This window comes from Phalaenopsis equestris, unplaced genomic scaffold, assembly GCF_001263595.1.
Source record: "Phalaenopsis equestris unplaced genomic scaffold, ASM126359v1 Scaffold000473, whole genome shotgun sequence".
Classification (NCBI taxonomy): Eukaryota; Viridiplantae; Streptophyta; class Magnoliopsida; order Asparagales; family Orchidaceae; genus Phalaenopsis; species Phalaenopsis equestris.
In genome coordinates, this window is record NW_018164914.1 from 63,242 (window position 1) to 80,739 (window position 17,498).

General features: G+C 32.8%; 1 protein-coding gene across 4 annotated transcripts in view; it reads right to left on the minus strand.

Moving 5' to 3' along the window:
* LOC110027981 overlaps positions 1-17,498 on the minus strand; it is a 98,560-nt gene that overhangs the window by 50,648 nt on the left and 30,414 nt on the right. For all 4 annotated transcript variants that reach the window (XM_020729653.1, XM_020729654.1, XM_020729656.1 and 1 more), the window contains 6 exons: positions 11,576-11,676; positions 9,941-10,085; positions 9,789-9,857; positions 9,644-9,689; positions 7,891-8,303; positions 2,800-2,879 (listed from right to left, as the gene is read on the minus strand). In XM_020729653.1, the coding sequence (XP_020585312.1) occupies positions 2,800-2,879; positions 7,891-8,303; positions 9,644-9,689; positions 9,789-9,857; positions 9,941-10,085; positions 11,576-11,676 (854 nt within the window). The remainder of the gene's footprint in view (positions 1-2,799; positions 2,880-7,890; positions 8,304-9,643; positions 9,690-9,788; positions 9,858-9,940; positions 10,086-11,575; positions 11,677-17,498) is intronic.

Sequence of the window (17,498 nt, forward strand, 5' to 3'; positions counted from 1 at the left end):
GGCTAGTTTATACATATATTTTTCACCCTCTTTAGCATCTAATTTATTATAAAGATCATTATAGTATTTGAATTAGCATGAGTGAGATCTAAAAATATTAGCAATCAAATTTTCAACCAATATTTTATATATGAATTTAAAGATTTTTGAAATTATAGTATAAATGAAATAATAATAGATCTTGAATTTAAGAATTTATTTAAAAAATTTCACATCTTTAAATTTTAATTAATTTTTTTCTATAAAAGATCAAGTTTTAAATGTCAATCCTATGAGCTTATAATAATACTCTACAGTATATTTGCTTGAACCAAGGTTGCTGACATTTTTACAAGTATTAGTAGTAACAATGCAGGTAAACAAAGAGTAATAATTCAAATGTGTAGTATGCTTAAAGATGTAGGACTAGTGATCAAAGTGTAGCTTAAAGTTTCCAAGGCTAACTCATGTAAACAGAAACTCAAAGAATACAGCAAATTCGAAAAATCAAGCTAGCAAAAAAAAAATTATAATAAAAGCTTGAAGCTACCAATGGATTATTTCTATTTTTTTTTTCAGTCTGACTTGTATGTATTTCAAATATAGAAACTGTTAAGACAACCACAGAACACAATAACTTAAGGAAAATATAGAAATTTGATAAACAATTAATCAAAAAAGATCTTACTCCATGATTCTTATTCTATTGAATGATATGCCTTAGTCAAATTCTGAATCAAATCAATTTGTATTATTAGTTCAGTTTTCAAAATTAAATCTAATCAAACTATATTAAAATAATCATATTGTATAATCAGATATGTGTCAAACAACAAAAAACCACCAAAATGATTTTGAATTTGCTTATGGGTTGTCTGGTTTGCTAAACAAAGAATGGAGAGCCAAAAAAATGCAGTGACATTAAAGTATACTATATTGAAAATATTATAGAATTATTTAATTGCGTGTAAAAAAAATGCAGAAGATTACTTTAGTGTTTAATTTGAAGGAAAATGAATTCAATAACAAGCCCAACAACAATTGTGGTGGTGGAGACAACAGCAACAACTAGAGATGGTGGCGACAACCATTAGAGGCAGGGGGGCAGAGGTGGCACCGTGTGTGGTATATTTAGAAATTGGACAAAACAAACAAGTTTTGAATTAACCAAAACTGAAGTAAAGCGTGAGTTTTGAATACATCAAAATTTTACAGTGCATTTCTTTTTCAACCAACAAGAAGCTAAGCTTTTGAAAACCATTGCATTCCATTAGCATTACCAAGTAATGCAGCAAATCAAATGACCCTTTAACTACTCTGCTTAAGGTCCTAAATTGAAAGCAAATAATATGAATAGTGTATAATTGACTGTACTGTACGATGCAGATTATAGCATATGATATTTTAGCACTGTTAATTTGATTGCTTTAGAATTTTTAATCTAAGGGACCTAATAAATATTGCTTCTTTTCAAGCCCTAAATAAAAGAAAATTGGAAGAGATTGGAGAGAGCTTGACAATCAGTGAGAACATTTTTTAGAGAGAGAAACTCATTCATATTGACTTTGAAAACCTTAAGAGCATTTTTCAAGAAAGGTTGCACTCTAAGTTTTCTTCTTTCTCTATCTCATATTCACCAAGTAAAAATGTAATTGTTTCAAGAGCTGTGATTTTGACTTGTGAGATTATTTGTTCTCAAATTGTTCACAAAAAAACTTGAATGTGGACTAGAGTAGCGGCCTTCCAACTAGGAAAAGGAAAAAGTGTATAGGGCTTCTCCATTACCGTTAAGAAGAGAAGCCTGTTTACCTTATTGAAACAAAAGGAGGGAGGAGTGAAAATCTTAAGTGGACTCAAAGTGTAAATATAGGCATTAGTACCAAAATACCATAAATTGGTTTGTATTTCTATACTTTTACTTTTCAGCACTACACTCTTCATATTGTTTTATATACACCTACGACATAGTGAAATAATGAAAATCTCTATAAAAAATTCACAATCGCATGTGTACTTGCTTCGAGTTATTTAAACATAATAAATTTCTCGTTTAGTCTTGAAATAAAAATCATTATTGTCAATGTTGCCTGCTAATTTTAAATTAAAGAAAAATAAATAATACTTTAAAAAACCAGGCCATTATTAAAAAAAAAAATACACTAATTCAACTCCCCTCCTCTTCAACATGCCATTCACTTCATAAAATTCAGAAAATAAAACAGTATGGATCACCTATGTAGCTTTCTTCTGCTTATAATTATTCTTATGACTTCTTATCATTTTGCAGAGTATCTTCAACAAGACAAAATTCAAAAGTTTTACTATGTTCTTGATCCATTTTATTAAACATAATTATTCAGGAGAACAGGAGAAATTGCTAACAGAAAAGGGCACATTGCTGGCTGAACAGTAGCCTGACACATATCTAGATCAAGAAGAGTATGTGATTCACCTTTTCCACATTCTAATTTCATTCTTTTCATCGAAGGACTGATTCCCCCACACCATAATAAGTCATACCTCTGAGAGCTTTGTTGGAAGCTTTATTATTCATTGGCAATAACTATAGCTATCATCCAAATCTAAATTCTACATGGTTCTAAATTCATGTCAAACATAAAGCCTTTTTTTACCGGAACCAGTTATGAAAAATTGAAGCTTGATTTTTAGGTCGATTTGAAGCCTAAAACATAGGCTGAATTTCATTAAATGAATTGAAAATGTACTTGCGAACTTGGGATAAGGGCAATTATAATGATAATTTAGGTTATCAACAATAAACAAAAAAAAAAGAAAATGAAACAAGTAAAAGAGACAAACCTTAACCATCCTCTCCGATTTAGCTGGAATATTTTATCAACTAAATTCAATAGTGGCACACTGACATTAGGTGGTGTCCACTGCAACAAAAGCAAAGGACTCTAAGCACACAAAATCATGACATTGCAAAAGAAAAACAAAAACAAGAAAATATGAATAAAACATGAGGGGTTAAGAAGCTGAATTTTATCCGTATTTAACGTGATATACCAGGTTGCTTTGAATAATTACAAGATTTAAAACAGTGCATTTATAAGGAAAAACATAGGAAAGAAAAGAGATTAACAACAGACAAGTCGATCTATATCATACAGAAAAGGTGTCTTAAGAAAATGTCACTTCATCAATGGATCGAAGAAACGGACTTCCACATGAAAAAATAGCACAAATAAAACCAAACCTAAATGCATTAACGTCAAAAACTTCATCAAACTTAAACAAAGAAAACATGGGAGCTTCAATTAGTATACTTTTAAAAAATTTTATCTTCATTTTTCTCTTTAGTCCATTAAAAACTTCTAGCTTTCAATTAATATGATACTAGAACAATCAAACAAAATCATTTCTACTAAAGGGTTTACACAAAGTAACAAGACCATAAAAGCTTCCTACATATTTGGATTAGTGCTGGACACTCCACAGTTCCATGTACCTTGCGCTCATAAAACCTCACTTACAAAAACAAACACTTTGGATTATAAAAGTGCACTTCTTTTAAGTCACTAAATAAACTAACTTTTTTCATGGTTTAAACACATACGTAAGCGTTCAAGATGCTCACTTACAAAAACAAACACTTTGGATTATAAAAGTTCACTTCTTTTAAGTCACTAAATAAACTAATTTTTTCATGGTTTAAACACATACATAAGCGTTCAAGATGTTCCATCGAAATTTACAAAATATGATTATAAAATCAAAATAAACAACAATTATTATTCAATCAAATTTGATTCATCAAGTTTATAAAGGTACTAGAACCATTACACTATCAAAAAAAGTAAGACAGGCCATTCATAAAGCCGAACACTAGCTTTAAACGCCGCATTTCTTTTAACTTCTAAGAGAATTCTAATTTGGTGATATTTTACGGTTGCACTTGGGAAAAAACTTTGATCTATGAAATCTATCTATTTATAAATCAAGGGAGTGAGAATGGAGATTAAACTTTGATTTTATTGATAATTCGTTTATCAACAATTTTTTTATGTCTCATCCTTCTTAGGAGAAAGAAAAACAAGCACAATGTGGAAACTTAAGCTCTCTAGAATTATGTCTGACATGAGCAATTCCTTTGCTTGTTAAAGCCCATCATGCTCCATTGGAACCATTCAATAATAAGGAAGATTTGGTAATGCATACTCACAAATCAATCAAATGTTAGAAGTCATGTATAGCTGATTCATTGAAAAGCTCATCGAATATAGGATACATAAACATTCCCAAGGTTTAGACAACAAAGATGTGTTCCATCTGTTCACTCTTCTCATATGCAATAAAAACACAAGCACAAAAAAACTTCTTAAATGTCCTTTAAAATTGTTTGATAACTAAAGCTTGATTTTCTCCTCACTACTTATCTTTGGAGGAACTTCTTTAAGTGATAACAAAGCATATTTAATGCCACTCAGCACAAGTTAAAAAATATTCTTTCTAACATAATGATACATTTCTTTTTTTTTTTTGTCATAAGCTACCTACATAGGCAAAACAACACGCCAAACTTCATCATTATATTTATGGATAAAGAACTTAAGCAAACACAAATAAAAATCTCACCAATATCTTTGAAACAACAAAAATTATATGGTTTTGGGTGTTTTACAAATTATGTTTAAGTTTTACTACCCTTTTTCTGTCATCGTATTTTCAACTCTCTCAAAATCAATCAAAACCAAACATCGCTTACATTAAGGGTGCACAAGAAAATGCTAAATATGTTATTAAAAAGCCAAATCTTCATCTTGGCTTGTTAGCATCGGCAAGACAATGAATAACAAGATTTTAGACATAATATAATTTCGCATATGATTTGTTTGCCTTATTTTATTATTATCTTGTTATTCTTCATTAGCTAAATTGATCCTTGTCTCTTTATTTTTTTTTGCAAGCAATCAGAAGCAAAGATAATGACAGACAAAATAAAAAAATGGATTGTCCCTTGGTTGATTAGGAGAGTTACACACTCTTTTGAAATCTCCTTATTGTGATGCTTAAGAGGCTAATCCAATTATGATGTCACCTTTCTCATCTCAAAATACCAAGAGTAGCGATAGTATTTTTTTCTTTATCAAAACCCTTTCAATTTTTCTTCCATCTTTTAAATCATTTCATAATTCAATTCTAAACTATTTAAATGAAAAAAAATTAAATATTCATAGACGACTATTTTCAAACTACTTAAATAGTTTCTTTAACAAATTTTTTTTTTTTTTTAACTAGGTCGACTCTAAAAATAATACAAAAATCTTTTACAATAACCGGCCATAATTGTTCATTGTTTTGTTCCGAGCAATGAAATTTGGGGTATAATGTGCTGGAGGAAGCTTTTCATCTAATTTATCTTCCATGTCAACTCATGTGGAAACACAATGATTACCACTTTACTCATTGTTTAGCATTGTACTCACCACACTATATCATGATATTTTTAATTCCATTAAACAAATTTTAATTTTCTAAGTTCTCTTTCTTCCATTCAAAAAATATTTCAAGAGATAAAACCCAATCACAATAAGAAGAAAATTTAACTTTATAATCAAAATCGAGCAAGTTAATATAATGCTTTTGTAAGCATTTTCAATTGCATGTGCTAGCCATCCCCAATCCAAGTGGGTTGATGGAGGGCTTATTCAAACTTTCATTGATGAAAAACTTTTGAGCCCTTGAACAATCAACTTTATCATTTTTAAGTGCCTTCCTCAAGCATACAAAATACCAGCATTGTTCTTGGCATACAATGTTAATTGCGGATGACAGCTTGTGGTGGTAACCAACCCCTCCATAATGTGTTGGACATTGTAGTTAGACTGTTGGAGCTCATCAACCACAAATTGCAAATGTGGCTTCATGGGAGTTAGATGTACTTTGGCACCAATTAGGTATGATTGCTTCTATACAGAAGCCAAATGTTGCCATGATAAAAGTTTAAAGATGGAGGTGATGTAAAAATTTTGGACTGTCCTTCAACTAAATGAAAGAGATCATATTTTTTAGTGGACTCTCTTACATATAAGGGGCCCACTCACCAAAAAGAAAAGAGGACTTAGTCATTCTAAAAAGGAACATAAGGTTTTAAAGACAAGATCAAGTAAACTAGCTTCCCTATCTGTGATGCACCAAGCAAACATGAAGAAACAGACACAAACCAATATAAACGTAAAACATGTTTATTAAAGAAAGTATAGGACACTGGTACATATTATACATGACATTATATTATTATATTTCAAAAAGTAAAAATAAATTATAGTAATTTCACAATTTAAATAAATATCAAATAAAAATTAAACTTATTTCAATTGCCCATCAAATAAGCAATATATTTAAATTTATTAAATACCATAAACACAATTAAATAAATAATAACCACAAAATATTATAGTGTTAGCCTTACGAAAATGTACTCTTTTATTTAAAAAAAAAGAAAAGATAAATAATATAAAGCACAAGAAAAAAAGCAGAATAAAGAAAATAAATTGTGCAAAGCAGCTAGTAGGTCATCATAAATAGAATATTTTAAAATAAACGAGATGTTTAACTCAAATTATTTATATAATATGGTTTTAAAACTTATTATTCAGGACAAGTGCGCCAGACAAGTGTTTGTTAATTCCTTTTATTTCTCTTAATCAGAAACGTAGATGATGTTCCTGACATGTTTAGGAAACATGTCTCAGAAGTGCACAAATCTTAAATGACATAGAACACTTCACTATTACATAGTATCGGTGCATCATAGTTCCTAAAATCTCCCATATCCTATTTATTATGTCCAAACAAGCACTTTAAATATAGCCATTTGGGGTTGGCGGACAAATAGGAATAAATGTATAATAGTTGCAAGCTTTAACAATTTTAATAAAATCAATATGGGCATTGAACAACAGAATAATGTGTGCTCATCCAATAAATGCATAAGAGATTGATATCTATAGCAAAGATAAAGAAAAGATAATGCACCTTTGTCAGATAATTAGCCCTAAATCCCTAAGGCAATGAGATTCCTTCAACAATGAACTCATTCCCAAATAATAACTACATTTACAATGTCCAAAGGTCAATAAAAATCATACATTATAATGAATCCAACAAAACTTCCATCCTACTAGAACAAAATCTAATCAAACTCGAGTATTATTTCATCAATGAGCTAGTCCTGACCTAGATCAACATGCAAATGATATACATTCAAATCACAACAACCATTTTAAAGAGCCTCAAACTCACTTAAAGCAATCAAAACAGGATGCAAATGCTGTCAAAATTCTTAATAATAAATAAATAAATACATGTTTTCTTGTTGTTAATTGATCCAGTGAATGGAAGGAATGCTCCAACCATCAAAAAACCAGGTATCATCTAGGTATTAGATGAATTAAACCATCTTGGTGAAACAATTAGCAAAAGAATGTGGAAATTTTTCTTGTTAAAACATTAAGAGGTAAAACTTGAGGTAGAATACAATGCAAAACCTATATGATAACTTTATAGCCAAAACAATAGTATGATTTTCCAAACAAAAAAAATTTGATTTGATATTTAATATGGTAATAAAATATATATTAGCAAGACGGTGCATAGTTCATTAAATATTCTCTGCATATTGTAAGAAAAACAACTTTAAAATTCAAAAAAGGACATCAAATTGCTTTGTGGACAACAATAGAAATATTTGAAAGAGAACCGATTTGTTGGTGTTTGATGAAAATTTAATCTAGCATTTATAAGCAGGAACATCTGTTTTCCCAAGAGCATAAAGCATGGTTTTAACTATTACAAAAAAAATATAAAAGCTAGCAAAACCTATGGAATAGTTTGACTATACGTTACAGAAGAAGGAATAAGTTAATGGAGATTCATGACTTATACCTCAGGTGGTACTTGAGCCAAACCTTCCTTGGTACCATAGGCAACCAAATTATTAAAGGTTGAGGAATTATCAGGACAAATTCTCTTGAACTGCTCTGATAGTTCACTTTTCTGAAACATCAAACTATTAGATTCCTCTTTGTGCTTAATTATCCGTGGTGGAAGACCTTTCAATTCATTGTCTGAATGCCACCCATTAGCTAAAGTAGAAGAATGATCTTCATCATGTGCATCGTCATCAGAGACACTCTGATAAGTTTCCGTGTTGCTGTAAGCCGGACTCAGCTTCTTTGTATCTTCTTCATTCAAAGGTGTATGTTCCACTTGTGTAGAAGAATTTATATGAGACGATGATCCAACAACTTTACGTTTCAATTGACGAACAATATCATCCATGGCATCATCCATATTAACTATTAATGAAAAGAACAGAAGGGGAATAATAATAGTTATAATCACAGGAAAAAAAATAAAACAACAAAATTAAATATATGAACTTTTAGGAGTAACAAGCAGGAAAGCCTCAACTCTTAATGAGATCTCAATGGCATCAAACAGACGGTGTTATGGTTGCACTAAAGCATGCAGTTTAGAGAGGTTCAATTGCCAACAAACTTTGAACTTACAAATGCGCACTTAAGTGTGCTATGGCCACTTTGCATCTGAAGCATACAAGAACTTGAAGCACCTATTTCATCTATGTGGCATCTTTTTTTATGATAATTACGCTATTCACTTCTGATTTTCTTGGATTCATCTATATATAGGTTATCTTGTTGTAGTCATGTCTTTTTTTTTCATATTATTGCTCAATTATTCATCTCCATTGCATTCTACTGTACTTCTGTAAAATTTGGCCATTACACTTTAGAATGAAATGCAGATGGATATTGTTTGATGTTGATTTATAACTTAAATAGGGTCTGTTTATTTTGCTGAAAAGTGGGTGTAAAGTAAAAGGAATACATGTATTTAAGGATTTTAAAATTTTACTTTGAAACCGTAGCTTAAGTGGGTGCAAAGTAAAAGGAATACGTGAATTTAAAGACTTCAAAATTTTACTTTGAAACCGTAGCTTCATTTCATGGAGTTTGGTTGATGCATGAATATCGTGCTAGTCTTGAGATATAAGATTACTGATGCAGGCTTGACTTTTTTGGGCATTCTCATGTTGGTTTCCTAATCTGGTATTTTCATGGTTAGTTTTTGGTATATCCTGAAACCCTGTTCAGTAATCAATGCAGTAAAGAAAAAATGAAAACAATGAAACCGTAGTTTCAAACTTCCAACACGTAATTCCGCAATCAATGCAGAACAGAAAAACTGAAAACCCATAACACTGCAAAAGGAGAAAAAAGAGTAAAACAGAGATCTCCAGCACAACTGCAAAGCTACTATAGCTTCAAGTATGCTGAAGCATAGGAAAAGAAAACAGTAAACAAGGATATTAGACGAAATAAATTTCAAAATATTTCCGCAATAATCAAACCTTGCAAAGAAACAAAAAAACTAAAAAACAAATCCGGTTCTCAATAATTTCGCCATCATAAGCATGTTTTATAAGAAAACTAATAAAGAAAACAAAGACTAGGACAAAGGGCCAACCAAGATCAAAGGGATGACTGTGCTTCCAATGAATAAATAACCTCAGAATTGCATCAACCAGATTCCGTGAAGCTTGAACATTTTATTATACGGAATAGATTGTTGGATAGAAAAACACTAATAGACAAAAGGAAGCTGCGGGACATACCAGCCAATGTTTTCATAACCGAAGTAGATTTCCCAAAGGAATAATTCTTCAAAAAGAAAAAATGATAAACATTAGCTTCTGCAACAACATATGCATATGCCTCAAAAACATCAAATCTTGAGAATTAAAAAGAAAATAACAAAACCATTGATGAAGCACTTAAAAAGTCCCACACTTCATGTTGTTCCGCAATATTAGCTATAGCCAAAAGATCCTAAACATTAAAAAAAAGGTGTACATCAAAATTAGCGCACATTCATTAGGCATTTTCAGCATAAAAAAGGGGCTGATTCGTACTTGCAAATATTTGTCAAGAAGAATGCAACGTTGATGAACAAAGTAATCATCAATGCTGGATGACAAAAATCTCTTTGGTGGCAAAGATAAGGAATAGTTACGTATTTCCTTAAGATGTCGATGCAATCTTTCAAAATTTCGGTATCTGCAACCAAAACCTTACAATGTTAACAAGAAAAAATTGAAATTTGAAGCATGTGTTACACAAATGCCATTGCAGTAAGGGTGCGGCAGAAACAAGCAATGCATTGTTTTCTTGGTGCTTCAGTACAAGTTAAAAACATGAGCAACAGCGCACGTGAGAAGAAACAAACACTATGAAGAACAAGCAATATCGTATTGCAACTCATTAAGCAATATTATAAATTGAAAATCATAATTGTCCACCTTAAATATCATTAAATGAATTTCTTCAGAAAATTATACACGAACAATTTGAATGTAAAATATGCAACCAATCTGTACTATCAGTGGTATGTGAATTTGGTCAGTAAGTCTCAATTCCTACAAGGAGGAAAATCTCTGTCTTCCTTTTCACTCAATTATGCTAAACATAATAAAGAACAGCAAATTCGAAAAGTCTGAAAAACTTTAACTTGTGCAGCAAGGTGAAGCAATAACAATCATTACCGGGAACACTTTAAGTGAATTTTGATTAGAAAAGAATATTGCCCAATACATTAAAATGCCATATAATTTTCTTCAATAAGGTGCACACATTCGCAAAGTGGAATATGCAGCAAGTTAGTAAATTCCAACTTGTTGATGATAATTGAAAGTAGGTAAGAAGAGTTTTGTGCTCAATATTGCATCAATATTCTAGCATGCAGAGCTGGCTAACAAAACATGAATCCTACAAACTGAGAAATCTTCAAAGCTTCCTTTTTTTTTTCTCGAACGATATCACAATCTGCTAAATTTTAATATTCAGAAACATTTTTTTTATGAAACTGAGCACCACAAATATATTGTTTTGATAAGATATCTATGTCTTTCCCATAAATATCATACACATGACGCATAATGTCAGAAGTTTCCCTAAAATATTTTCAGGCCTCACAGTAAAAGAGTAGGAAACATAAATGTTTCCCCCATTACATTCCAATAAATTTATATTGCAAGGGCTATTTTGTTAAAATTATCCCAGAACAGTACGCATGATACAAAGGTTGCAACACACTACTAGTATCATTCTTTTGACCCAGATGTTTTTATAAGACAACTACAGCGCTGCATGAACTGTATCCTTCTTTCTGAAAAGATTTTTTCCTTATAAATCTACTTATTTCATTTTTTATTTATTTATTTTTATTTAAAAGTAGGCTAGCTTAGTAAAAAGAAACCAGTTTTATAACCCTGAGAAACCAGTTTTATAACCACAAGTCATTCTAAGAAAGAGACATCAATAAAACAGATATAAGTTCATAAAAATGAGAACATTTAGTAATTCAACTGTCAAAGGAACAAAGGTAGATGCACGTATCAGTACTAATATTTAGAAGGTAGAAATAGTAACACAATATGCAAACAGCAGCATTTCTTCTGAAACCTGAATGTCAGAATTGATGCATATATGCAAGTAGATATACCAATATAAAAAAGATGGAGTTCAAGAATGCATAGAGCAACACATGCCTTCTCTTTACAAACCAGGTTTTGTTCTCTGCATCTGTTACAGCAATTTTATAAACTGCAAAAGACTTTGAACCAAGTCTTTCAAAGTACGCTCCCACAACCTACAAGACATTTCGAAATGCAAATATGTAAAAAGATTAATTAAATAATTAAAGAATGCTCAGTGACACTGACATTTCTAGAATACATATAATGCTGTCCAACAAACAGGAGGGACAAGGATTAAACTGAAAAAATGCCCGCAAAAGCTATCCCTGCGTAATATGCCAACATGGCAAATCATACATCCATTATCCAAAGTTTTTTATATTGAATACTAAGATATATAATTGTCAAAACTACTAATAAATCAAATAAGAGAATGTGTATACAGTTTGATTGATGTGACCTGTTTAAGAAACAACAAAGTAAAGAAGACACATAAATTCAGCTTTGCCAGCTGCATTGCATTTTATGATGTCAAAATGCATACTGAATGATGGAAGAACAATTAATGATAAAAAATCATTATACCAGTGGAAAGGCATCTCACCAATTACAAAAGGAGTAGTTCAAGGACTTAAGAACTGCAAGTTAACTATCAGCCTAAAGGCCTCATCTTCCAACAAGCTTCTTCTTCGGGATATTTAAAATAACATAGTTTTTCACCTTGGCTTGCCCATTTGATTATGGGTGGCCTACTAAAGCAAACTTCAAATTGATTCCATTTTCCTCGTAGAATTTGATTGTTTTTTTAACTGCCAAATTGTGGACAATTATCCAGGATGATGGTAAAAGCAAGCAAAACAAATGAGAGTGTTAATCCATAGGATTTTTACAATTGTTTTGGTTGTCGGCTTGGCTATTAAGGAGACCTAAACCACTTAATGAAGCAGATTACTAAGACTAGCAAGGATCTCCTCATTAACACCTACGAGAGTGAAACACAATAGTCTATCCCTCAAATAGCAAGTAGTCATAAACTTAAAATTGAAACTAGGCTATCGGACAACTCTTCATAAAATTAGCATTTTTCTGTACCTCTAGGCAAATGTTTCATGCCACAATAAAGAGTCAACCAATTGTGCAGCCCCAACAGAGTATTATTATCACTTGCATGAATCCAATCAGGTGAACCCTTTAGTCACCATTATGAATCTCAATGAGAAAATCATAATAAATTTCAACTGTGCCCAATTTCAATTTTTGTGCCTCTTAGATGAATGTTTTTGCATTGCAGTGAATAATCAGCCAATAGTTTCCCAATTAATGTATCTTCTTCACTCACACCCATTTCAGGGACGCTAACACTCACAAAAATTAAATTTTATAAATGCTTTAAAGTTTCTAGAGAACAAAGCCACTTCGGTTGACTCCATAACATGATTAATGAAAGAGGTCTCCCTCTTTCACTAACATTAATCAAATCAGGTGACCCTTTAGTCACACCTATGAACCTCAACGAGAAAATCATAATGAATTTCAAAGGTTGGCTAAGCTAACAGACCACTCTTTCATAAAATTAGCAACTTTTGTACCACTAAGGTGAACATTTTTGCATTGTGGTGAAGAACCAACCAATCCTTGCCCTATTAGTATCATCTTCACTCACACCAATTTAATTCAGCGACTCTGACACTCACCACCAATAATTTTTCTAAATGCTTTATAGTTTCTACAGAATCAAAGCCGCTTTGGTTGACTCCGTGACATAATTAATGCAAGAGGTCTCCGTCTATCAGGAGGAACCCTGACAATCAATAAAAGAAATTATTAGCTTGGATCTCATTATGTAGTAGCTCTCAAGAATATAACGCAACACCCAAATCTTTGAAAAACCAGGTAAAATTTTATCGAGTTTAAGATGTACCCCAAACTTTGCATCCCAAAAATTCGAGGGAGTCAATTTTATAAAATTCTATGCAACAAATCGGTCAATTTGATAGATAGAACCAATAAAATATTTTAAACGTATGGGAAAATAAAAAATTAAGAAGTAAAAGTTTAATTAACTCTAAATAATCCTAATTATTTCCTAATCTCTCACACCCTTGCTGTAGCTACCGGCCTTCATATGTGATTCTAAACATTAAGATGATTCGAACAGCTGAGATAAGGTGGGGATCACGTTAAATGCACACCCTTGCTGTAGCTACCGGCCTTCATATGTGATTATAAACCGTAAGATGATTTGAGATAAGGTGGGGATCACGTTAAATGCGGTGTCCCCTCTCCCTCCCCCGTACGCCTAAAGCTTTCGAGATTAAACCACAATACTAGAAGAGCATGCACGACCTGCTGAAAGGAGCCGCATAAGGCAATCCAGATTTCCGAGGAGAAATTGCGAAGGTAAGAAACCCTCTTTTGCAATATTTGACAGATTCATTTCCTTAAGTTTTCTTTTTGACGTTTACCACAAATTAGTGGACTTTTTAGCTCGCCTAGACCGAACCATTCCAGGCCTCTCTATTTTGGGAGTGTCAACATGTTCCTTGGCCCACTCCTAGTTATCATATTATTACAAATTCTCTTTCGTGGGAGTTTAGGGTTACTTTTGGATTGTGTTTGTATCATTGTTCTAGACCTCCATCTTTTTGCCCCTTACTACAATCCCCTTTCCCCTTGATGTCGTCACCCGGAATAGCAACCTTGTTGTTCTCCTAGCTCTCCCAATTGCCCTACACTCACTTTCATCCCCAAAACAACACTCAGAAGCCCCTTACTTGCTGCAACCGCCACCTTCCAATCATTTGAGCCACCTGACACCCCTCCCAATCCACCTAGCCAACCACCAGCATCCCAAGAACGAACCCAAACTTTAGTTTGTGTTGCTAGTTATTATTTTTCGTATTAGTGTATTTGATTGTAATCTCCTATTTGCTTTCAGTAATAAGATTTATATTTTCAATTATTATTTTTGTAAACTCCGGCATCATTTGATATCAGAGCTAGTCTAACCCTAGTCCTACACTAGGTTTTCTAATATCCACCAATACTCAACCCTATCCCCACACAAGAATCCTTCCCTCCATTGATTTTTCAAGGCAACCACTCATTTTTTTTTCCTACCCTCCATCATATCTATATAACTACTTCCAGCGATCCATACCCAAGCCCTAATCATGCCTTAGAAAGAGACCAAAATTGCAGTGGTGGGTGAAAAATTGTTGTGGTGGGCTTAGGTATAATTGAAGGGAAATGACAAAATGTCATTTATGAAAAATTTACAAAGAGGTGTCCAAGAGATTTCTCAGGAGGTTATGCAGTGGAAAACACACCATCTCCAATAAAGGCTTACCGCCTTCCGCCTTTGAGAGGAGACCATCCAAAAGAGTCACACAAATTCTATTCAATCCCGGAGATGATGAACCACTATCCCGAAGATTTAGCATGAAAATTTGGATAAGACAAAATTTTAAAATAAAGGTAGATTTGCCATGTTTTGATAGCCACATGAATCCAGACGATTTCATTGAGCGACTCAAAACCTTGGAATGTGCTTTAAAATGCTAGGACATCCCACTGGACTGAATGATAAAACAAATCATCGGTAAGTTAAGGAAGAGTGCCTCTCAGTGGTGGGTGAATTTGAAAATTCTTCGACAGTGATAAATAAGAGTGAAATTATTACCTGTGCTAAGATGAAATGAGAGATGCAACGTCAGTGCCTACAAGTTCATTACAGGCAGAATGGTCAAACCCTAACTTTAAGAGGGGAGAGGAAACATCATCGGATGACCATCACACCTTACAGGCCAAATTCAACCCCAAGATCAAACTGCAAGTGCACACTTAACAGAACATCCAAACCAACCTCGCCTTAGGAGAAACTAGGCTAGAGTAAAGAACAATGAAGCCAACAACCATCCCAGTAATAAAGTATTTCAAGTGTCACGGATTTGGACATATTTAATCAAATTGCACAACCAAAATAATGGTGTATTTCATTGAGAATAGAGTTGTTGAAGAAATTGACAATGACATAGTAAACACTGAAGAATGTGAGGACATAAGGGAGCACCAGATTTCAACTAATGAGGGAGAAATGCACAAAGTTCAAGCTGAGCTCAAGAAAAGCCTCCAACAAAATTAACATTGGTGGTCCAAGATGGTCCTAAATTTGAGAAACCAACAATAGACAAATGGCAACCCCAAATAAAAGAATCTCAAACTTCTCAGAGATATAGTCTACTTTCTGATTTGTCCCTACTGAGGAAGGCCAACATATTAGAAATGAGTTGCTTTTAGGCCACTTCTGAAAAATTATATGGAGTCATCCGGGTGTTAAAATCAGTTTAACAGTGCACCACCAATAGATGATCATACAAGATGAATGAATCACAGCATTAGACTAAGCTTGTAGTTTAACAGTGCACCCCCTCTAGCTTATTTTATGACTAATTATCATTTGCCCTACATTGAAAATTTCATGTATGGCCAAGATTAAGCCAATTTATCACATTAGAAATTTTTTGAGTCATACCTAGTTCAATTGACTTGCCTAGAAAAAAGGAATGAGAATCTAGCCTGATCAATCGTAGAAAGTTCTTCGAAAATAGTTCTATGCCATAAGTCACTTGTGAAGCAACCATAAGCACAACTTTTTAGTACACTTGGGTTGTAATTAAGCAATTTGTGACTAACAAATTGTTCAAGCCACCACTGCTAGTAGATTATTATGCAAAAAGGAGTTAATAAAGCAAGTTCAAACAAAATGAAAACATGAGAATGATGTGCATTAAAGACCAAAACATAGAAAAAAGAGGTGCCTAACGCATCAAAAGTATTTGGAAAGACTTTTAGTAAAGATAAACATGTATTTAGATATCACAAACACTTTGAAATTATGAACATATGAATCACGGCATTTGCAAGGAAAAATAATAAAATTCCAAGGAATATGAGAAAAAAACAGTACGCTAAAACTAACACAGTCAAAATTTGAATAATAAGCTCTCATGTTTTTTTCATATGGGATAGTCTCCTTCTCAAAGGACAGCTCACTCCCTTCAAGGCAAGTACCTGAGTTATGCTTCTTTTAACATATGCAATTGATAATTCCAAAAAGATTTCCATCTTTATGTCCAAGGATTGTAAATCTAATCTTTAATCTAGTGTGTTTTGCTCTGTTGAAGGGTCACGTTGGAAGTGTGATCCAATGCTGGAATGGTACTCTGGTATTCACTGACAGTACTCTAATGCATGCAGGGCATATTTTCCATTGCATGTTATGAACCTTAGTTGGCTTTCTATATGTCCATTGTGTTATCTTCCACCCCCAATCCTATCAAGCATTCATCCTTCATATTCTCGACCTCTAAGAGTCTGTTTGGGGCAGTTGCAGTAGTTTAAAGAATGAGCTGTAAAGCTACAGAAGAAAAAGCTATTGTTCAAAAAATTGGTTATTACATAAAAAGATTTTTATTGAAAAAGTCAGACATCAAATTTCTAGCAGCCACCGCAGGTAGTCAGTCGTGGTAAGAAAACGCAGCTTTCAGGAGTAGCTTTAAGAAATGGAGTTTTCTCAAACAGAAAAAATTGCGGTGCGAGACCACACCGCGGGCCCAAACGCACCCTAAGTCAAGTCAAGCATTCAAGTTGTGCTAATTAGTTGATGAATGTACCTGCTCAATTTAGCCTTGAATAGTCAATAGTTTTTGGAGTACCAAAGTTTTTCACAACTTATCATTTTAAACATTTACCTGACCATGCAACGGTGCAACAAGTTTATATTAGTACTTTGACACATGTGCAGCCCCTGACTTTTTTATGACCAAGTACCATTTGCCCTATTTCAAACAATTGACTTATCAAGAGAAAAGAAATGAGTAATTATAGAATCCAGCTTAATCAATTGTAGCAAGTTGTCTGGGAATGGTTGTCTGCCACAAGTCACTTTTGAAGCAACTGCAAAAGCACAATTTTGTTTCGTTCGCTTGGGTTG